This window comes from Delphinapterus leucas, chromosome 18 (assembly GCF_059928025.1).
Source record: "Delphinapterus leucas isolate spDelLeu-1000000601 "Yukka" chromosome 18, BTC_Dleu_Yukka2, whole genome shotgun sequence".
Classification (NCBI taxonomy): domain Eukaryota; kingdom Metazoa; phylum Chordata; class Mammalia; order Artiodactyla; family Monodontidae; genus Delphinapterus; species Delphinapterus leucas.
This window is the reverse complement of record NC_143146.1, coordinates 78,911,786-78,936,231: the sequence shown is the minus strand read 5'-3', so window position 1 is coordinate 78,936,231 and position 24,446 is coordinate 78,911,786. Positions and strand designations below refer to the sequence as shown.

General features: G+C 37.4%; 1 protein-coding gene across 1 annotated transcript in view; it reads left to right on the top strand.

Annotated features, from left to right (window-relative positions):
- The window catches only part of RNF17 (ring finger protein 17), a 108,527-nt gene that overhangs the window by 34,486 nt on the left and 49,595 nt on the right, over window positions 1–24,446 (top strand). Inside the window, exons 16-23 of the mRNA XM_089899299.1 lie at window positions 1,826–2,015; window positions 3,495–3,663; window positions 4,991–5,181; window positions 6,350–6,491; window positions 16,060–16,213; window positions 20,020–20,135; window positions 21,569–21,689; window positions 24,289–24,409. Coding sequence (XP_089755425.1) covers window positions 1,826–2,015; window positions 3,495–3,663; window positions 4,991–5,181; window positions 6,350–6,491; window positions 16,060–16,213; window positions 20,020–20,135; window positions 21,569–21,689; window positions 24,289–24,409 — 1,204 coding nt within the window. The remainder of the gene's footprint in view (window positions 1–1,825; window positions 2,016–3,494; window positions 3,664–4,990; window positions 5,182–6,349; window positions 6,492–16,059; window positions 16,214–20,019; window positions 20,136–21,568; window positions 21,690–24,288; window positions 24,410–24,446) is intronic.

Genomic DNA, 24,446 nt, shown 5'->3' with positions numbered 1-24,446 from the left:
AGAATAAATTAATTTTAAAAATCGTGTTTAAATTCTGAATATCTAAGGAGGGAAGAGTGTAGTGTTAAACTTAATTTTACGGCTGCAAATAATTCTCTAAATTTAATACATGCACAAAAGAGCTCAGTTTAGATTTAGAAAATGTTCTAAGAAAGCCAAAAAGTCATCCTTTAAGCTGTCAAGTATAATTATTATTTCAAGGTAGATATACATGATTTAAATACTCATTTATCGTTTTTCTTTCAATTTTTTTATTTTTGGCTGCGTTGGGTCTTCGTTGCTGCATGTGGGCTTTCTCTAGTTGTGGCAAGCAAGAGCTACTCTTCATTGCGGTGCACAGGCTTCTCATTGTGGTGGCTTCTCTTGTTGCAGAGCACAGGCTCTAGGCGCGCAGGCTTCAGTAGTTGTGGCTCACAGGCTCAGTAGTTGTGGCACACGGGCTTAGTTGCTCCAGGGCATGTGGGATCTTCCCAGACCAGGGTTCGAACCCGTGTCCCCTGCATTACCCTGGATTCTTAACCACTGTGCCACCAGGGAAGCCCTTATTTATCTTTCAAGAAATTAATGGTAAGGGAAGAAATGTAATATAACGCTTTAGCAGAGTTTCCTCTTGTTCCCTTTTCCTGCCTGTGTTCTTCATTATAAAGAACAACAGATTACTTCAATAGACTTTTATCTCATCTATTGCAAGAAAGAATAGTTTAATAGCATATAGTTTAAAACTAAGAATATTGGTTATATGGTATATCAGCATAAGAGAAGGGTTGATGACAATCTCAAGGCCAAAACAGATGTTTTGGTAGAACTTAAAAGGTTGCCCTGATGTGCCTCTCAACTATCCTGTTTTTATTAGCATGTATATAGAGGGGATTATGCAGCATCTCTCTGTATATAATCAGTGATCAAGTCTTAACAAGTATATTTCTGATGCTAGATGAGTTTTTAAGAGGATGGGCTATAAGACTACCTGGGTTCTCTTCCTACCTCTTCTAAGTAGCCATGTCGCTTCGGCTGGGTTTTCAGCCTCTTTTTGCGTAGTTTCCTCACCTATGGGATGGAAGCACCATCTCCATGGGGTTGTTGTGGGGAGGAGGTGAATTCAAACATAAAATACTGAGAACATTGCTGAGCCTATAGTAAAAATAAAAATTCTTTCTAACTTGATCTTTTTTTCTGGTTATTAATTTGTAATTCATCTGATCCCTCCATAAGGAAAGACCATAAGGTCTTCCTCTGCTGCTTGGTCCTTGGTTCATCTTCCCCTTCTCTGAGCTCCACTGTGTATTAATTTCTTAATTTTGGCCTTTCACACTCTCCCTTTCTTGGTTTCTTTACTTTCACTCCCCTTTTACCAAGAGAATGTCATTGCTGCTTCCTTTATGCTACTAAAGTATTTTATAGATTTCAGTATATATATATCTGTACTTGCATGTGTGTACATGCACAAGGATAGGTCTTTAGTGTTATAAGTACAGTGTATTATAGTCACTTGCCTGTCTCCTTTCCTTTCTTGAGCTTCTTGATAGCAGGACGGTCTTACTCATCTTTGTTATAGTTTATAAAACACAGGTCCTCAGTAAAGGACTGCTGGCTTTGTTTTCTTTGTTTTTACCTCCCCATCTAGGACATAAGTTTCTGTATAACAGAAACTGCCAAAATACACTACCTTTTGATCCCTCTCATAGCACTGACACAGTACTGTATCATCAGTTAATAAATGAATTAAGACTTCTTAGTGGTGGAACTAATGTACATGTTTGTAAATTAGAGCTAATTAGATATTCTTCTTCATAAACATTGATAATGATTTGTCTCCATTATTTAGGTGCAAGAATATTTGTCAACAGTATTGAAAATGGAATGTGGTGTCGAGGAACTATTACTGAATTAATTCCAATAGGAAGTGAAAGTATTAGAAAACCTTGTATTCCAACCAAATTCTCAGTCCACAAAGTTGCACTAATACAAATATTCATGGTAGATTTTGGAAATTCTGAAGTCCTGATTGTTGCAGGGTATGTTATTTTATAATTACTATGTATTCCTGCTCTGCTTAGAAACACTTGTGATGGGGGAGGAGGGGAGATACTAAAGAAGAAAGAAAAGTAGGAAGAGGTAGAGAGGAATAAGTTATCCTTCTTCACTTCCAAGGCATATACCTTTTATTTTGCTCTGTAATTTGTCTTACTAATTACTAAATTAGTAAAGTATTAGCTATCAGTGTTACTAGATTGGGAGCTTGGAAAAAGAACTTTCTGATGTTTCAAACTTAAATGCTCTTCTATATAGCCTCAAAGCAGGAAATGAAGCACAAAAATGGTGGGGTTTTTTTGTTTTGTTTTTTTTTTTGCGGTACGCGGACCTCTCACTGTTGTGGCCTCTCCTGTTGTGGAGCACAGGCTTTGAATGCACAGGCTCAGCGGCCATGGCTCACGGGCCTAGCCGCTCCGCGGCATGTGGGATCTTCCCGGACCGGGGCATGAACCCGTGTCCCCTGCATCGGCAGGCGGACTCTCAACCACTGCTCCACCAGGGAGGCCCCAAAAATGGTTCTTTTAAATAAAATGTTACGGTTAGTGGCCAGATGATTGAGTAAAATTTTTAATCATATTTCCATAATTCCATTATTGTATGTTAAAGTGGCATAGTGTCTAACTCTAGGTGTTCAAAACTGTTTCCCTCAGTCTTCTAGGAAAATAAAACAAACTGAAAATGTTCTTCTAGTAAGGACCAGTATTAACTCTTGCATGGTCACTTTATTAAATGGTCATAGCTTTATAAATAGATTTCTGTTTGGGGGTGTCATTATGCCTTTTAAATTTAAACCAAATAGGTATATGAAAGACAATCCAGATGAAGGCAGTTGAGATTTATTTCTATAGGTAGAAACAGTGTCTGTGTTTATAAAAGCTAGATTAAATCTATATAGTGAGATAGTATGAATCAGAATATAACTTTCTAAGAGAAAAATACCATATATTAACACATTTATATAGAATCTAGAAAAATGGTACTGATGAACCTAGTGTCAGGGCAGGAATAGAGATGCAGATGTAGAGAATGGACTTGAGGACACAGTGGGGGAAGGGTAAGCTGGGACGAAGTGAGAGAGTAGCATTGACATATATACACTACCATGTGTAAAATAGATAGCTAGTGGGAAGCAGCTGCATAGCACAGGGAAATCAGCTAGGTGCTTTGTGACCACCTAGAGGGGAGGGATAGGGAGGGTGGGAGGGAGGAGATATGGGGATGTATGTATATGTATAGCTGATTTACTTTGTTATACAGCAGCAATTAACACATCATTGTAAAGCAATTATCATCCAATAAAGATGTAAAAATAAATGAATAAATAAATTTTTAAAAGAATATAACTTCCTAGAAGATTTAACTTAAAGAGAGTATCCTTAGAAATGCATACCTTTTGTGGGGTAAGGCAAGTTTGGGCTTGAAGCATTATCTTCAGTAAATATTGCTTCAATTCTTCCCAGAGTTGGTGATACTTATGTGAGATCAGAACACATTGCTAAGCAGCATGTCACACTAAATGACTTGTGTCTGGCTCTGAGGAAGTCTGAGCCATATATTGAAGGGCTGCTGAAAGACATCCAGCCATTAGCACAGCCATGCTCATTGAAAGACATTGTTCCACAGAATTCAGTAAGTGAGACTTAAATTATTTCTTATTCAGGGGCCAAATAGTCCAGTTTTAGCTATGCATTGCTGATCAGATTACTGAATGTAGGTTCAGTTCTCTTGTTAAATACATTTTGTATAATAAACTATTGGTGCCAATAAAAAAGGAAATGAACTTCAGTTTCTACAATTAGAATCGTTCTTAACGGGAAATTGAGTTGAATATGCATATGTGAACATAATGATAGGTGAAATATCCAAGTAAACCACAAAATTTTGGAGTCAAATAAATATGGAGAGAAAAATAAATTTTAAATGTTATGTGGTATGTGTTTCCATTCATTTCTTCACTATTTCCATGGCCCTTTGCTCACTGCTTATAGCCTATATTGCATTCTGTTTATATTATTAATGAATATTTATTTCCCAGAAAGATTTAAAACTCCTATGAGACAGAAATTGTGTGTAAAAATACTTGTTAAGCAGTTATATTATTATAAAGTCTGTGAAAGCAGGAGTCTGCACCTTTGCTCATCTTTGTATTCCAACACTTAGCAAATCACTGAGCACGTAGTAGGCGTTCAGCAAATATTTGAAAGAATGAACAAATGAATAAAAAAGTAAAAGGAAACACATACACATATTAGCCCTGGTATTTTCCTCAAAATGGGAAATTTATTTTGGCTTTAATTTTATCTTTTATTTTTTTTTTGCCTTTTCTATTCTGAGTGGGCTTTACTTTTATACTCACAAAATCTTTAGAAGATGTTTTATTTTTAAGGAATGTGTAGTTTTGGCCTGTGAAATTTACTTTAGGTATGAGCACTTAAAGTTTCAAAGTTCAGTGAGAAATTGTTTTTTCAATGGGTGAGTATTTTTCCTTATTGTTTAAGTAGCATTTACCTCATATATTGCTAGTAATGGAAACTAAGTTACCTGGTAATGATTGTAAATATCTTTAATGTATGACATGGCTTCCATCATGCTTTCAAAATTACCTTTTGGATTTCATCGTTTAAGTGGAAAATTTGTACATAATACTTGTTTTATTTTTAAACTTTTATTTATTATCTTGATATTAATATTCAGAAGTAAAACTAAGTCCTGAAGTACAACAGCTTATGGTCACCTTGAGACCATGTTTATAAAATCTAAGTGTGATCCGTACATTGTGCATACATAAAGACTGTCCTTGGGTTTGTGGGCCCAGCTGCTTCTAAATATCTATGGTTGGTTAAGTGCCTTTGTTCGAATTTGCAGACTTTGGCTGTTAGAAAGCTAAATCTACAACATTGTACCATTAGAGCTAATTATAATTACTGAATACATTGGAATTTTACTTTTTCCACAGACTGAAGGCTGGGGAGAAGAAGCTAAAATAGAATTTTTGAAAATGGTAAATAAGAAGGCTGTTTTAATGAAAGTTTTTAAAGAAGAAGATGGTGTGCTAATTGTAGATCTGCAGAAGCCACCAACAAATAAAATAAGCAGTGATATGCCTGTGTCACTTAGAGATGCATTAGTTTTTATGGAACTAGCAAGGTAGGTAACTTATTAAAATGTAAATATTTTCAAGGTTATAGCTATAAATTGGAACAGCAGATTTTACCTTTAAAAAATATGGGCTCTGGGGCCTCCCTGGTGGCGCAGTGGTTGGGAGTCCGCCTGCCGACGCGGGGGACGCGGGTTTGTGCCCTGGTCCAGGAGGATCCCGCGTGCAGCGGAGCGGCTGGGTTCATGAGCCGTGGCCGCTGAGCCTGCGCGTCCGGAGCCTGTGCTCCGTAACAGGAGAGGCCACAACAGTGAGAGGCCCGTGTACCGCAAAAAAAAAAAAAAAAAAGGGCTCTAAAGTGAACTGTCACATACACTAAGAGGGCGCACCAAATCCTAACCACTAGACCACCAGGGACATCCTAACATACTCGAAGAGGTTAAAAATATTGCTGTCAGAGTTTTCTAAGTATGGTTGTCTGTGAAAATTGCATTCAGGTCATTTGATTTAAGGAAATAGAAAAATTAAGGTAGCTCAAAATAGAAACTATTGGTAGATACGGAACTTTTTTTTAGACTTTTGCTAACTTTTACAAGTAGCTCCACTAGGGTTTCAAGAATTATAGTTTAAGAGTTCTTACATTTTCTAACCTTTGGAATAAGATCATGATCACCACTCTATATTTAATGTATGAATCTAGAGTAGATACTTAAATTTCTTTCCTTTCTCATGTCTGATGAACAAAGTAAGATGACTAAGTAACCACAGAGATGATGGAAGATACTACTTTCTGTCCTGAGCAATTACACGACTCTGGAAGTGACCCAAGTAGATTCCATTCTGGAAAAATAAAACTTAAGTAGAGTATTGGAGCTGAAAGGGGTCACAGAAACCCCTCAGCTGGCCTTTCTGATTGCTACCATAGATGCTGGGTATTGTCAACCAAAAGAGTAGAAACTTTGAGTAGAACATACAGGCCCAACTCACAAATGTTCCAGCACAAACTTGAAAGTTAATTATTGAGTTTTGAGACTTGACCTCTTATTTATCCTGGTTTGATAATTGGAGACAATACTAAGAAATGTTGTAAGTTAGAAGAGAGAAATTGGAAAAATACTCTTGGTAGATAAATCAGTATGTGTGTAAGTCCTTTCTTCAGATCAATTAATCCACTGAGAGAAGAGAGACTTAATGGCTCTTGCTTATGCTTTTAATTAGGTTTAGGTCTCAGTTATCAAGAAGTCACTCTGAAAAAAATACGACTTTACACTATCATCCACCTGTTTTGCCTAAGGAAATGACAGATGTTTCAGTTATGGTTTGTCATATAAATAGTCCTACTGATTTCTATCTTCAGTTGGTAAGTACATAGTGGTCCTTTGAGACAAAGTATTTTTTCAAATTTTAAGTAGAAATTTATAATGGAAGTGAGTGCCCAGTATGAATTGAGAGCAAACCAGTATCAACCTTCTGCAAATTTAAGTTTCTTAGTAGCTTAGTAGTTTCTTGTTTTTAAACAAGAAATTCACGTGATTCATAGTAAATTGAAGGAAATCTTTATCAGGCAAGTTAGTGAAGTATGGAGGGGAAGGAGAATGAAGGATCCCTAATGTGTAAATGTTTCTTGCTACTTTCTGAAATCTAGAAACCAGGAGAGCATGTAGAGCTGGCAAATCAAAATAAAATGATAACACCTGCTTCTGATAATGTATGAGAATTTACTTATTATTCCTAGGTAATTTTCTGAATTACAATACCAAAATAGATTCAGATTAAAGGCATTCATAGAAAATTTTGGGTATATGACTGATGGGCCTGTTTTAGATAGCTACCAGCATTAAAGTTTATCTTTATTGATCTCTTTGTGTCCATGCTTTATGTGTCACACACAAAGCAGTATGGCCCTTAGAATGAGTTAATTCCAGTCCATTGCCCATTTTTGAATTGGATTATTTATTTTGCTGTTGTTGGGTTATAGGAGATCTTTATACATTATGGATATTAATCCTTTATCAGATATATCATTTTCAGATGTTTTCTCCTATTCTGTGGCTTACCTTATCACTCTCTTGATAGCATTCTTTCAAAAAGTTTTTAATTGATAAAGTCCAATTTATCTACTTTTTCTTTTGTTGCCGGTATTTTGATGTCATATCCAAGAAATCATTGCCAATCTAACATCGTGAAGCTTTCCCCCCTGTGTTTTCTTCTGTGAGTTTTATAGTTTTAGTAGTTTTAGCTCTTACATTTAGGTCTTTGAGTTATTTTGAGCTAATTTTTATATATGGTGTAAGGGAAAGGTTCATTCTTTCCCATTTGGATATCCAGTTTACCCAGCACTGTTTGTTGAAAAGATGGTCTTTTCTCCATTGTATGGTCTGGGCACTCTTGTCAAAACTCAGTTGACCATATACATGAATGTTTATTTCTGGGCTCTCTTTTCTATTCCATTGGTCCATCCGTCCTTATGGCAGTAGCACACTGGTTTTTTTGGTTGTTTTTTTTTTAATTGAAGTATAGTTGATTTACAGTGTGCCAATCTCTGCTGCACTGCAGAGTGACTCAGTTATATACATATATACATCCTTTTTTTTTTTTTTTTTTTGCGGTATGCGGGTGTCACCACTGTGGCCTCTTGCGTTGCGGAGCGCAGGCTCAGCGGCCATGGCTCACGGGCACAGCCGCTCCGCAGCATGTGGGATCTTCCCAGACCAGGGCACGAACCTGTGTCCCCTGCATCGGCAGGTGGACTCTCAGCCACTGCACCACCAGGGAAGCCCTACATTCTTTTTTAATATTCTTTTCCATTATGGTTTATCCCAGGAGATTGAATATTGTTCCCTGTGCTGTACAGTAGGACCTTGTTGTTTATCCACTGTAAACGTAATAGTTTGCATCTACCAACCCCAGACTCACAGTCCATCCCTCTGCCTCTCACCCTCCCCCTTGGCAACCACAAGTGTGTTTTCTATGTCTGTGAGTCTATTTCTGTTTTATAGATAGGTTCATTTTTGCCATATTTTAGATTCTACATGTAAGTGATATCATATGGTATTTGTCTTTCTCTTTCTGAATTACTTCACTTAGTATGATAATCTCTTGTTGCATCCATGTTGCTGCAAATGGCATTATTTTGTTCTTTTCTATGGCTGAATAGTATTCCATTGTATATATATACCACATCTTCTTTATCCTTTTATCTTTCGATGGACATTTAGGTTGCTTCCATGTCATGGCTGTTGTGAATGGTGTTGCTATGAACATAGGGGTGCATGTATCTTTTTGAATTACAGTTTTCTCTGGATATATGCCCAGGAGTGGAATTGCTGGATCATATGGTATATCTCTATTTTTAGTTTTCTAAAACCTCCATACTGTTCTCCATAGTGGCTGCACCAATTTACATTCCCACTAACAGTGTAGGAGGGTTCCCTTTTCTCCACAGTCTCTCCAGCGTTTGTTATTTGTAGACTTTTAATATTTTTAATTTTTTTGCTTTTATTTACTTTTTTGGTCATGCCACATGGCATGCAGGATCTTAGTTCCCCAGCCAGGGATCGAACCTGTGCCCCCTGCAGTGGAAGCACGGAGTCTTAATCACTGGACCATCAGGGAAGTCCCTATAGACTTTTTCTTTTCTTTTTTTTTTTTTTTTAATGGCTGTGTTGGGTCTTAGTTGCTGCACGCAGGCATTCTCTAGTTGTGTCGAGTGGGGGCTACTCTTCGTTGTGGTGTGCAGCCTTCTCATTGCAGTGGCTTCTCTTGTTTCAGAGCATGAGCTCTAGGCATGCGAGCTTCAGTAGTTGTGGCACACGGGCTCAGTAGTTGTGGCGCGTGGGCTTAGTTGCTCCGTGGCATGTGGGATCTTCCTGGACCAGGGCTCGAACCCGTGACCCCTGCATTGGCAGGTGGATTCTTAACCACTGCACCACCAGGGAAATCCCCCTATAGACTTTTTAATGGTGGCCATTCTGACCAGTGTGAGGTGGTACCTCATTGTAGTTTTGATATGCATTTCTCTAATAATTAGTCATGTGGAGCATCTTTTCATGTGCCTACTGACCATCTGTATGTCTTCTTTGGAGAAATGTCTATTAAGGTCTCCTGCCCATTTTTCAGTTGGGTTTTTTTTTTGTTGTTGTTGTTGTTGAGTTGTATGAGCTGTTTATATATTTTGGAGATTAAGCCCTTGTCGGTTGTATCATTTGCAAATATTTTCTCCCATACTGTAGGTTGTCTTTTCGTTTTGTTTATGGTTTTCTTTGCTGTGCAAAAGCTTGTGAGTTTCATCAGGTCCTGTTTGTTTGTTTTTGTTTTTATTTCTGTTGCCTTGGGAGACTGACCTAAGAAAACATTGGTACAGTTTATTACAGAGAATGTTTTGCCTATGCTCTCTTCTAGGAGTTTTATGGTTTTATGTCTTATAAAAGTCTTCAAGCCATTTTGAGTTTATTTTTTGTGCATGGCGTAAGGGTGTGTTCTAACTTCACTGATTTACATGCAGCTGTCCGACTTTCCCAGCACCACTGCTAAAGAGACTTTTTCAAACCATTTTATATTCTTGCCTCCTTTTTTTTTTTTTTTTTTTTTTGCGGTACGCGGGCCTCTCACTGTTGTGGCCTCTCCTGTTGCAGAGCACAGGCTCCGGACGCACAGGCTCAGCGGCCATGGCTCACGGGCCCAGTCATTCCGCAGCATGTGGGACCCTCCCAGACCGGGGCACAAACCCGTGTTCCCTGCATCAGCAGGCGGACTCTGAACCACTGCGCCACCAGGGAAGCCCTACTACATTTTGGCTTAGAAAAGATTTCATAGGAACACTCCACTTTCAGATAGCAGGGATACCTGTATTTGTCCTTTTGGCACTGGCTTTTTTCACTTAGCATAATGCCCCATGTTGTAGCGTGTGACAGGACTTAACTTCTTTAAGGCTGACTAATATTCCATTGTGTGTATATACCACATTTTATTAATTCATTCATCCATTGATGGACATTTGGTTTGCTTCTACCTCTTGACTATTGTGAATGATGCTGCAATGAACATGGGTGTGGAAATACTGTAGTGTCATGTTTTGGTTCCCTTCTTATTTCCTTTTGTGTATCTATATATTTATCTATTGTTACCATGGGGATTACATATAACATCCTAAAGTTACAGAAGTTAATACGAATTGATACCAACTTTAATTGAGCAAAACCCTACTCGTGTATAACTCCATTCTCCTTTTATATTATTGATCTCAGAAATGAATCTGTGTACATTGTGTGCTCAATAATGTAGATTTATAATTATTTTTATGCATTTATCTTTTAAATCCTGTAGAAAATAAAAGTGGAATTACAAACTAAAGTTAATAATATTGGCTTTCATGTTTGTCCACGTATTTATGTTAACCACAGATCTTTACATTTTAATGTGGCTCTGAGTTACACTCTAGCACCTTTCATTTCCTCCTGAATGACTCCCTTTAGCATTGTTTATAAGACAGGTCTGGTGTTAGTGAACTTCCTCACCTCTTGTTTATCTGTGAATAGCTTATTTCTTCCTGTCTTTTGAAGGATAGTTTTGCTGGATCTGTAATTCTCAGTTGATGCTTTTTTTCTTTCAGGAGTTTAAATATTATCTTCTGACCTCCAGGATTTCTGATGAGAAGTCAGATGATAATCTTATTGATGATCCCTTATATATGACAAGTCACTTCTCTCTTGCTGCTTTCACAACTCTCACTTTGTCTTTGGCTGTTGACAGTTTGTTTATCATGCATCTAGTGTGTCTCTCTTTGAATTTATCCTACTTTGCGTTTTTTGAGTATAGTAACTTTCTAGGGCAGCTATAACAAAGTGCCACAGGGAATTGCTTGGCGGTACAGTGGTTAGAACTCTGCGCTTTCACTGCCAGGGGCCAGGTTCAATCTGTGGTCAGGGAACTAAGATCCCACAAGCTGTGTGGCATGCCCACTCCCACCCCCCTCGTGCAAAAAGTGCCATATAGTAGGTAGTTTAAAAAAGCAGAAATTTATTTTCTCACAGTTCTGGAGTCTGCAAGTTTAAGATCAAGGTGTTGGCAGAGTTGGTTCCTTCTGTGGTCTGGGAGGGAAGATCTATTCCATGTCTCTCCCCTAGATTTGGTGGTTTGCCGGCAGTCTTTAGCACTCATTGGCTTCTGCTGCATCATCCCAGTCTCTGCTTCCTTCACATGGCGCTCTCTCTGTGTACTTGTCTGTCTCAATTTTTTAATACAGACAACAGTCATGTTGAATTAGGTCCCGCATAAGACTTTATCTTGATAATACCTATCAAGGTAAAACCCTATCTCCAAATAAGGACACATGCTGAGGTACTGGGGGGGTTAGAACTTCAACATATTTGGGGGGGAGGACACAATTTAACCCATAAGCAGTCCACTTTCTGCTGTATCAAAAATTTCCTCCCCACATGCAATAATGCCATCCCAACATTCCAAAAAATCTTAATCATTCTAGCATCAAATCTAAATCCAGAATCTCATATAAAATCACTAAATCCCTGATTATCTGAATCAGGTATAGGTAAGAATTGTTTAACTCAAGCTGAGGCAGAACTCCTCTCTGTCTCTGAATCTGTGAGACCAGACAGTAAGTCTAAAACCTAGCAGGGAAAATTCCATTAGATTCTTATGGCTTGAGAATAATCCTCATTGGCTGGATGCTCTGTCCTCCAGTCCCACTAGGGTGGTGGCCCTACCCCTTCAGTCATGGCAGCAACCTCACCCATTGGAATTGAGGATTTATCCTAACCCTCTGGAACCCAGGAGGAGGCCCCATCCCTGGAACAGAGGAGGAACCAGCCCTGCCTCTCAGGTCTGTGCCCTCTGGGCCTGAGTAGCAGTTGCAGACACACTAGCCTCTGAATCTCCTTCAGGATCAGTCTTCCCTTTTCTTGAAACATAAGTTCATAACTGAATAGCTCTGTCAGCTCACTTCCTGCCTATAGAATCCCACAAGCCCACTGGCCCCCCTTCATTTCCTCTCACCTCTGTCCCCTTCAGTTCACGCTGGCATTGTTTCTGCTGAGATGAATGATTAGATCCACAAGTCATATACCCATAATCTCTTTTTTTTTGGCGGTACGCGGGCCTCCCACCACTGCGGCCTCTCCCATTGTGTAGCACAGGCTCCGGACGCGCAGGCTCAGCGGCCATGGCCCATGGGCCCAGCCGCCCAGCAGCATGTGGGATCCTCCCAGACTGGGGCATGAACCCGCATCCCCTGCATCAGCAGGCGGACTCCCAACCACTGCGCCACCAGGGAAGCCCTACCCATAATCTCTTGAGCAGACACTGTCCAGCCGTGCCCTTGGTGTTCACTCCAGAGCTTGCTTTCTCATTTTTTGAAATACATATAGGCTGAGAATTTTCTAAATCTTCAGATTCTGCTTCCTTTATGTTTAACAATTTATTCTTCAATTTATGTCTGTCCTCTCACATTTTATTATAAGCAGCAGGGAGAAACCTGGCTGGCACTTTGACACTTTGCTTAACAGTGTCCTCAGCTAAATATCCAAGTTCAACTTTTCACCCAGTAGAACATAATTCAGCCAAGTTCTCTACCACTGTGTAAAAAGGATTGCCTTTCCTCCAGTTTTCAGTATCATATTCCTCATTTCTGTCTGAAATCTCACCAGAAGCGCCTTTAACATCCATATTTCTGCCAGTAATCTTTCCAAAGCAATCTGGTTATTTTCATTCAAGTACCGCATAATTCTTCCTTTTCTTTCTATTCATTACCCAATTTCAAAGCTTCTCTCACATGTTAGGTATTTATTACAACAGCACACTACTTTCCTATTCCAAAATCTGTATTCATTTCTTAGGGGTGCCATAAGAAAGTTCCACAAGTTAAGTGGCTTAAACAACATAAATTTATTGTCTCACAGTTCTGGAATCTAGAAGTGTGAGATCAAGTTGTTAGTAGTGTTGGTTCCTTCTGAAGGTTGTGAGTGAGAATCTATTCCATGCCTTTTTTCCTAGCTTCTGGTGGTTAGCTGGAAAATTTGGTGTTCAGTGGCTTCTGCCTCACTCCAGTTTCTGCCTTCATCTTTACATGCATTCTCCTGTGTATGTGTCTTTGTGCCCAAATTTACCCCTTTTAATAAGGACACCAATCACATTGGATTAAGGCCTACTTTAACGACCTCATTTTAACTTGATAAATACCCTGTCTCCAAATAAGGTCATGTTTTGAGGTTCTGGGGATTACAACTCCAACATATCTTTTTGGAGGAGACATAAATCAACCCATAACATTGCTTGGATTTGTAGATTTGTGTATTTCATCAAATTTGGGAAGTTTTTGGTCATTATTTCTTCAGATACTCTTTCTGCTCCTTTCTTTCTCTCTTCTCTTTCTGGGACTCCCATAATGCATATGTTGGTGTGATTAATATCTCACAAATACTTTGGTCTCTGTTCACTTAATTCTTTCTTCTTTCTGTTCCTCACTGTTTCAGTTGTCCTATATTCAAGTTCACTGACTCTTCTGCCTGATCAAATCTGCTATTGAACCCCTCCAGAATATTTTTTGTTTCAGTTATTGTACTTTTCAGCTCCAGAATTTGATTCCTTTTTATAATTACTGTCTCTTTGTTGATACTTTCATTTTAATCCTTTATTGTTTTCCTGGTTTTCTCTAGTTCTTTGTCCATGTTTTCCTTTAGCTCTTTGAGCATATTTAAGACAGTTGTTCTAAAGTCTTTGTCTAGTAAATCCATCATCTGGGCTTCCTAAGGGCTGATTTCTGTCTGTTTATTTTGTTCCTTGGAATGAGCCATGTTTTCCTGTTTCTTTGTATGCCGTCTGATTTCTTGTTGAAAATTAGGCATTGACTATTATATAACTCTGAAAGATCACCCACCACACACATCCTGGATTTTTTAAAATTGTTGAAGACTAGTAGTTGGTTTATTTTAAGACTTTTTCAAACTATTCTTACAAATACTATTCCTAGTATGTGATAACTGAAGTCTCTCTGTTCTTTTAGCTCGTGTTCAGCAAATGTTTATGTTGATTTCCTTGAATGTTGAAAGCTTAATTGGGTGTTTGCTTGGGTGCTGTAAGCCTTTGTTTCCCAGAGCTCTAACAAAGTTGGTTCAGATGGTTTCTCATTTTTTCAGTGTTTCTGTGGGGACACAAGAGCTTGGAGCTTCAGAGTCTGCTGTTTTGCTGATGTCATTTCTCTGTTGAATTTTCCAGTGTTCCATTTGGGTAATCTGTTAATGGAAGAATATGAATAATACCTACTTAGAAATAAAGGTTTATAGTCTGTGCATCCAGACCTCCGTCCATTTCCTCCATCACATATAGTAGTCCCCCCTTGTCTGCAGGGGATACAAGACTCCCAGTGGACGCCTGAAACTGTGGACAGTACTGAACCCTGTATATATGATGTTTTTTCCTATACATGTATACCTAAGATACAGTTTAATTTATAAGTTAGGCACAGCAAGAGATTAACAACAATAACCAACAATAAAATAGAACAATTACAACAATGTACTGTGGAAAAAAAAAAAGGTTTAAAGTGTTGTGAAAATAATTTATATGAAATAACAAAAGATTCAGAAAATTTCCACTTGCATTATTATACCCACAAAAGAGAAAAACTTCATTTTTTGACCATTTGAGATGGATTTTAAAATATTTTTCATCTTAAGAATTGGTATTTGGAAAAATAAACATTTATCCTTGGTTTTGTTTTAGGAGCTGTGTTTTAAGTAGTATAAGAACATCAGGTTTTAAAGTAACCAAATAGTCCCATTTAATAAGATAAAGCTCTATTCAATTATGCAGTCATTTCACAAACTCTACTGAAATGATTGATTTATTAAAGAAGATTTATCAATTCACATTAAAACCATTAGATGGATGGCTGATGGGAAATTGGACGTTCATACAATGCCAGAGTAGTACTACATGAATTACTTGGTGACCACAAGGGAAAAACGTAACTGTATAATGAAGGGATGAGAATCACAAGCCCTTTCTGTAGGTGAATCTTAGCATATCATTAATGAGTCAGTAATATTGTGTCTTGATGTGTTGCAACTTTACATATTCTAGCCAAAAGGTTTGGCTTGAATCCATCAAACTTGTAGATACAGCTCTCAGTTGGGGAGAAATTCCAGGGATAGGCCCTGCTCAGTGGAGGAACAAGGTAAATAACAGGATGAAAACATAACCACATAAATCCAGAAGATGGGGCATTCTGCAGAAAAATAGCACACTGTCTTTAATAAGACAGGGTCATTTTAAAAAGAACACTACACTAAATTATAAGACTTATTGAGATAACCAAATATAATATGTAGTCTTAGATTGGATACTGGGTTTGGTCAGTTAGGGAAATCTAATATGGTCTAGAAGTACTAGTAGGAACACTTACTGAAGCAGAAAAAGTGAGAATTGATAGAAAAATGCAGATTATCGAATTATACGTATGGTATGGTCTCATTTTTGGTACATACAAAAGTATGGAAAGTGTGCTTAGAAAAAGATCTAGGAGCGGGAGTTCCCTGGTGGTCCAGTGATTAGGACTCAGCGCTTTCACTGCTCTGGGCCTGGGTTCAGTCCCTGATCAGGGAACTAAGATCCTGCAAGATGCACAGCGCAGCCAAAAAAAAAAAAAGAAAAGAAAAATACCTAGAAGCATATACGTTTTAGATATCTGGAAAAATGTGATTTTTAAAAATTTTGTTATGTTTATATATGTTAATTTTATATACTACTTCTGTAACAAAATATTTCAGGTATAAATTACATGACAGCTTATATCTAATTCAGTTCTAATATTTCATAATTTTATGAGCAGTGCCTATAAACATGCAACACTTAAATTTTAAGTTTCTATGAAACTACAGTGCTTTAATCCCTGCTTTAATTCTGTTTCTTAGATAAAGAGCCTGGATTTTTTATTTGTATTGAAGGCAATTGAGGAATTCTATAAAAATGAAGGTGCAGAAAACCTTGAAATCCTCTGTCCAGTTCAAGATCAAGCCTGTGTAGCTAAATTTGAAGATGGAGTTTGGTACCGAGCAAAAGTTATTGGTAGGAAATTGCACACTGTTTCCTCAGGGAAGTGTTATGCTTAAAAATTGATAACCATTTGAGTCAGTAGAAATTAAATCATGGAAGTGATATTATTTGATCTTAACAGTTTTGCTCTTTAGAAAGCTAGCAATAGTGTTGATAGATGAACCTCTGGCTCCTTAGATTTCATTCGATTTGACTAGGACTTCACCATTTTTTTTTTTGTTTTCTAACATTACCTTATTGAAAAAGTTAAATAGTGGTAAATGACACATACTCCACTCTCCTCCAAAAAGACAAATACTTTTTGTTATTTATCTGTGTTGTTTCTTCTAAATAATGTAATACTTTGTAGGTACTTCAGTCTTAGGTATTAATTATGTTAGATGAATTTTAGATCTCTTGTAGCTCTTTTGTCCCCTCTCTCCCCCCACATAGTTATTGATATATCACAATTTTTAGTTATATTCTTATTCTATGCAAGTATTTTCAGTGCTACTCCATAAAGTATAGTTTAATTCTGAGTTAATAATTGCATCAGTTTTTCACTCCATTTTCTTTCATTGGGTTGGCCAAAAGGTTCATTTGTTTCTCCTGTAAGATGGCTCTCATAGCACTTAGTTGTCTTTAACTTCATTCGAAACAATTTTGTTAGATTGTATTGTGACAGCTGTCATATCAGCGTGCATTTAAAAAAAAAACATCAAAATTGGTGAAATTTGTGTAGCCATTTTAATTTTGAAGATGGAAGAGAAAACAACATTTTTGGCATATTATGCTTTATTATTTCAAGAAAGGTAAAAACGCAACTGAAATGCAAAAAAAGATTTGTGCAGTGTATGGAGAAGGTGCAGTGACTGATAGAACGTGTCAAAAGTGGTTTGCGAAGTTTCATGCTGGAGATTTCTCGCTGGACGATGCTCCACTGTCAGACCAGTTGAAGTTGATATCGATCAAATAGAGACATTAATTGAGAACAGTCAACGTCATACCATGCTGGAGATGCTTTTGAGTAGCTGACATACTCAAAACATCCAAATCAAGGGTTGAAAATCATTTGCACCAGCTTGGTTACGTTCATCGCTTTGATGTTTGGGTTCCACATTAGTTAAGCGAAAAAAACCTTCTTGACTGTATTTCCGCATGCGATTCTCCACTGAAACGTAACAAAAACATTCCATTTTAAAAACAAATTGTGACGGAGGATGAAAAGTGGATACTGTACAATAATGTGGAACGGAAGAGATCGTGGGGCAAGCGAAATGAACCACCACCAACCACACCAAAGGCCAGTCTTCATCCAAAGAAGGTGATGTCACGTATGTAGTGGGATTGGAAGGGAATCCTCTTATCATGAGCTCCTTCCGGAAAACCAAACGATTAATTCCAACAAGTACTGCTCCCAATTAGACCAACTGAAAGCAGCACTCGACGAAAAGCGTCCAGAATTAGTCAACGGAAAACATGTACTCTGGGCTTTCCTGGTGGCGCAGTGGCTGAGAGTCTGCCTGCCAATGCAGGGGACACGGGTTCGTGCTCTGGTCCAGGAAGATCCCACATGCCGCGGAGCGGCTGGGCCCATGAGCCATGGCCGCTGAGCCTGCGCGTCCGGAGCCTGTGCTCCGCAACGGGAGAGGCCACAACAGTGAGAGGCCTGCGTACTGCCAAAAAAAAAAAAAAGAAAGAAAGAAAACACATACTCTTCCATCAGGATAACACAAGACTGCATGTTTCTTTGATGACCAGGCAAAAACTGTTACAGCTTGGCTGGGAAGTTCTGATTCATCCGCTGTATTCACCAGACATTACACCTTGAGATTTCCGTTTATTTTGGTCTTCACAAAATTCTCTTAATGGAAAAAATTTCCATCTCCTGGAAGACTGTAAAAGGCACCTGGAACAGTTCTTTGCTCAAAAAGATAAAAAGTTTTGGGAAGATCAAATTATGAAGTTGCCTGGAAAATGGCAGAAGGTAGTGGAACAAAAAGGGTGAATATGTTGTTCAATGAAGTGCTTGGTGAAAATGAAAAATGTGTCTTTTATTTTTACTTTAAAAACCGAAAGAACTTTTTGGCCAACCCAGTAACCTATGGCTACATTTTCCTAATAGTTTAAAACAATTTTCCACATGATTGGACTTTTCAGATAATGCTGGTTTGATTTTTTTTTTTTGGTAACAGTGAAAACATCCTATTATCTGCTCCAATTAGACTGCTTGTCCCCTAGGCTTGTTATTTTGGGAGTTTATTTCACTTGTTTTCCTAAATTGGATTGCTTGTTTTCTGGATCTCATTTACCTTTTCGGTTTACTCCCATATTTTGGTGGAGCATTTTCCTCAGAGAGAATAAATGGAAGGGAAATTTTGAGACCTTCCATGTCTCCCGATTCTACTCACACATGATTGATAATTTGGGGAAAACTGTTCTTTAAGTCCCATCCCATATCCACTTGTTTTTGTTTAAAACCGCATCTGCATTCAGAGACTTGAGGAATGGTAAGAATCTAATGGTGTCGTTACACTTGAGATTATCTTTTTTGCATGAGGATTCCGGTGGAAACAGGGCAAGGTCCCCTCACCTCTTTACCTTACTCTTAGGGTACACACGACTTCTCAGGTACCTGAGCTGCTTGAGTGCCATCTCGAGCAGTGCCAGTATTGTTACATCTGCTTTCACTTCTACCAAGGGTCAGAGAATGCCCAAACTTTTTCCATTTTGAAATTATATGTACTGTATTAGTTTTTAAATTTGAAAGTAATGGCAACAGGTTTTGTAGCATTGTACATACGTGTGCTTAGGGGACTAAAGTCAGTCATATTTCATATTCTGAGTATTTACAAAAAGGTCAGTTTATGATAGATCTTTATTCAAACTTCGATGTGTTCAAACCTTCCAGAGCTTTCTTTGGTATCCTTTAAAATATGAAAACTAGTTTCACATAGAGGTCTGTTTCTGCTCATTTTTCAAAATACCCCCAGATAATTTTTTTAAATTTCACAATTAGATATTATTATACGAATGAACCTGTGTCTTGATCATTAAGTCTTTTGCCTTGTTTGATTACCTATGTTGACTAACAAACATTAAGTGCTTCTTTTATGCTTGGTTCTTTGCAGAGTATTTTAAATAGGTGAGTCCTCAAAAAGAGTCTTAATAAGATTTGATTCTATTGGTACACCCACTTTACAGGTGAAATAATGAGGCCTACAGAGAAAAAGTAACTTGCTCAGGGTAGTATCTTAGAGATATTAATTAGCGTTCTCAGAGTCACATGTCATTTAAGTGTCTAATTCCAAACCTAATTCTTAACTTTTAGGACATAACACCTAGCATTTGATGGCTGTTTTGTTATCCTGATTTTGTTTGTCCTTTAGATATCTTTTTTATATTTTTTTTATTTTTGTGGTACGCGGGCCTCTCACTGTTGTGGCCTCTCCCATTGCGGAGCACAGGCTCCGGACGCTCAGGCTCAGCGGCCATGGCTCACGGGCCCAGCCGCTCCGCGGCATGTGGGATCTTCCCCGACCGGAGCACGAACCCGTGTCCCCTGCATTGGCAGGCGGACTCTCAACTACTGCGCCACCAGGGTAGCCCTAGATATCTTTAAATTGTTAGTTTCTCATTCACCGAGTCTGAACAGCTGTGCATTATGGTTGATTTTGTGAAGTTCACATATTAGAAATGTTTTTTACATTAAAATAATATTAAGTTTGTATGTTGAACATAAAAGTGTTTGAATCTAGTTGATTGTAGATCAGTCTTAATCTTGCTAGATAATTCTTTTTTTTCCAAGTTTGTGATTTCCAATTTCATAATTTTTGAAGGATTGCCTGGACATCGTGAAGTTGAAGTTAAATATGTGGATTTTGGCAATACAGCAAAAATAACACTTAAAGAAATGCGTAAAATAAAGGATGAGTTTCTGAATCCTGCAGAGAAGGTAATCTACTCATTATAAATCATAGGGTTAGAATATTAGCACAAATATGCAAGTATTTTTAGAAGTTATTTTCACCGTAGAAATGTTCTTTTAACTTCACTTTTTCTGTAAATAATTTCTGATTCATGGGCTATAGAAAAGAGTCTCCATAGTTACTGTTTAAAAAATAAGACGTATCTTAACAAATAAGCATTAATTCTAAATGTGTATATATTTGTGTCTTTATAAGTACTTACTGGTGTGCAGCTTTTAGTGTTATTTTGAAATATCTGTATAAGGTAGTAAGAATATGGTATATTATGTGAATAAAACTGATTACAGAAATGATTTTACTGTGATCCCATTTATGTTTAAGTATATATAATGTGTGCCAGAGAAAGAGAGAAGTCTGGAAGAATAAGTATCAGTAAAAAACTTATCCTTCTCTTGGAATCCTACTCCCCAGAGATAAATTTAAGGAGGTTTATTTCCTAATTCATATACTCGTAGTATTTGAATTGTTATTAAGCAGTATTTTTCATTTAAAAATGGGTAAAATGATACAGGAAAAATTTGAAAATACGGATGAGTAAAATGAGGGGGGAATCACTCAGAATTATTCAATATTTTTGATATATATACTTGTAAGATACATCTTCTGTGTTTTTAAGAATTATGGGATTAGGGCTTCCCTGGTGGTGCAGTGGTTGAGAGTCCGCCTGCCGATGCAGGGGACACAGGTTCATGCCCTGGTCCGGGAAGATCCCACATGCCGCGGAGCAGCTGGGCCCATGAGCCATGGCCGCTGAGCCTGCGCGTCCGGAGCCTGTGCTCTGCAACGGGAGAGGCCACAACAGTGAGAGGCCCACGTATGGCAAAAAATAAATAAATAAATAAATTATGGGATTAGACTATATATAGTCCTATAACTTGATTTTTCATTTAACAGTGTATCATAATTCTTTCAGTGGATGCTTATTATTCCACTGTCTGAGTATACAATAATTCATTCAACAAGATACTCTGTTTTTTTGTTGTTTGTTTCATTTTTGGTTTGGATTTTTTTTTAATAGGTTATTACGGATTTTATTTTTTAATTGATGTACAGTATGTAAGTTGCAAGTGTACAATATAGTGATTCATGATTTTTTAAAGTTATACTCCATTTATAGTTATTGTAAAATATTGACTATATTCCCTGTGCTGTATAATATATCCTTGTAGCTTATTTTATGCATAATAGTTTGTACCTCTTAATCCCATACTCTGTTGATTAACTGTTTGCATTTATAAAAGTACTGTTAGAGACATCTTTGGACATTTATTTGCTTTCTAAATATGTATTAAATTCAAATGCAAAGTTTAGTTTTGTACACATTTAACACTTTATTTTAATTCTAAAATAACTGTAAATTAAGTTTACTTTCTTAATGGTGCAATTTTGTTTGACACAGGCAATTAAATGTAAGCTGGCCTATATTGAACCATGTAAAGGGACACTGCAGTGGTCAAAAAAAGCTACAGAAAAATTTCAAGAAAAGACTCAAGATAAGTTTATGACATGTTCAGTCATTAGTAAGCTATTTCCATTTTTATTTGTTGCTATATGATCATAATTTTAAATAAGACTAACATTATGGTATAACATTTGTCAGATCATATACTAAATTCAATGTGTCATCAGTATGAGTAGTGAGAGAGAACATCTATTGAGAACTGGGGACAATGGAATAATATCTTCTGCAGGCTCTAGAGCCTAAAATCAGTACATGAGGCAAAAATTTCCATTGAAGATCAAGTCATCCTCAGCATGGCCCTTTGAAAGCCCTAAAGCAAGGAGTTAGCTTCTCTTGTTTCTCTTTGCTTTTGTCCTGGGTCTCTGTCCCTCATCTTGGAGTGATGGATGCTAAGGTATAATTTGCAAGAAAGTGAGGGGAGATGGGACATAACTGGTAAATAGGTTTTTTTGGTTTTGTTTCATTCTACTTGAGGAAATTTAAGTATAGGCTCTCGGCGTATTTTGAAAAAAAGTTGCTTCTTTTTTGGAACAGTTTGGGTCTGAGATACACAGGCTGAGCGCTAGCCCACAGTTTGGTAACCCAGCAAGTTTAATGGCAAAATCTGATCTGAATTTACATGAAGATACAATGCTATATGTTGTATTGATCTCCTTTACAGTGAGATATATTCCACTTCAGGATAGTCATGTTCGCTTCTGAGCTGCTGCCTCAGAATCGCTGTGGGTATTACAAAATAAGCAATATATGTTCTATATAGCTTTTCTCAATTTGAAGAATTCTGAAACATGTCTGGCCCCAAGGGATTTGGATGGGGGATTTGAAAGCTGTTATTATCTGGGATTTTGATTTTTTCCAAAGCTGTGACCAACGTGGCTGTGTTGGTCTTAACAAGTACTAGTGCAGGATACACAGCAGCATGTTTACTTAGGGTTGACTTAAGGGACTTCAAAAGGTACTTTTTACTGTATCCATTTTTTTCATTTTCATCATACTCCCATCTAGTAAACCCAAAATACCATGAGATTATTAGCCTGTTTTACAAGGGAATTGAAGCTTAAAGATCAATTGCTCAAGGCCACATAACCTAGAAATGATTGCGTATTTGTGTTAATTTATTCACTTTAACAGAAGACATTGTTCTGCCATAGTAGCTCTGTTGAAGAGGAATATGATGGTAGAAATTGTACCCTTAGTCTATAGAATTTTTATGTCTGGATTCTCTGATATAAGCAGTAAGTTAAGGGCCTCTTAGTCTTGAATAATCTCCACTGATTTTGAGCTGACTTTAATGTGCTTTAATTCTGCTTCTCAGCTTTCCTTTTGGTATTTTATTCTGTTGGTTTTTAGCTCTCCCTTTAACGTCTCCTCCCGAGGTTAACCCATGAAGACAAGACCTCCTGGGTTTCTCTCTTGACTCCCCCTTTTTCATTCTCAGTTACTTGTTATACCAGTAATATCTAAACACAAGTTGTAGTGTATCTTAACCTAATCTGATTTAAGGAATGCCAGAAGGCCCCACCAGACCTAAAACATCTTTCCCCATTAACCTGCACAGTGATGAGATTAGTATGCATTGTTACCTTACAAAGCAAGAGACATTTAAACTTTAATTAGGAGCAGAGCAGGGAAGATGGTGAAGGTACAGCACCATGGGAAGCTGGCCCTGTGGAATAAAGAACTTGTGCATGGGCAGTATGAAATCAAAGCACTAAAGGGAACACAAAAGATGGAAAGTGAGGAGATTAGAGTTTACTGAGGCTCAGAGTTGCTTAGCTTTTTGTTTCTAGATAATTTATCTGGTCTGTTAAAGTAGTGAAGAATGATTTTTAAGCTCTTGAAAAATAGCTTTCTAACATGTATTCTTACAACTAGGTAATATAGGATGTTACTGCTGGTAATGAGTTATCTTTTTATTTGGAATCATCATTCTCTTAGCACCTGCCAGCTACTGTTGTATAGAAGTATAGGCATAAACCGATCTCAGTGCATAGAACTGTGTGTTTCCCAAAGAAATTCCTCTGTCGTTTATTCAAATGCATATTGAGCAGGTTCTCTATGCTATGTACTATAAATAAGTAAATAGGCACACGAGGTGTAACTTTACCCTCAGCTAACTCCCAGTTTAGATTAAGAAATAGACCTATTGGTTTGTCCTAAAAACAGAAGGACGGGGAAAAATTCCACTTAATGCTCTGGGTTGAGTTTTTGTTGTTTTAAACTTGGTGCTGTTTTTTGTTGTTTTGTTGTTTGGTGCCATTCTTATAAAAGCTGTAAAACTTTGCAAATAAGCACTGGCTTGAATTAACTTTCATTCATTTCTTTTGTCCTCTGGAATTTGGCAGAATCCAATAAAACAGTTTAAAAACACAACAGAATGCTGCTTCAATAAGTATATGTCACTATGTTTTTTCTGAATCTAAAAGCTTTAAGCTGCTTTCGGTTCATTATGGAACAGTACACAATAACCTAAAATGAAAATTTTATTAACATTGGCAGTTCTTTTATGTGTGAAAAATGCTACTTTTACCCCTAGAGAGAGACTGACATTATGCAAAATGAAGGAAATTAAGTTCTCAGGTTTTTAAAAATTGCTCTTTAGTATATTTTGGGACATATTTGTTTCTTTCCCCAAACTAGTCTTAATGGTTTTACAGAAATTCTGGAAGACAATGTGCTCTTAGTTGAGCTTTTCGATTTTCATGGTGCTCCTGGAATGACTCCTACCAGTATTAATGACCAGCTAGTTAAAGAGGGCCTAGCATCTTATGAAGTAGGGTAAGTGGACCTGTAAACTTTTATTTTTACTTCATAT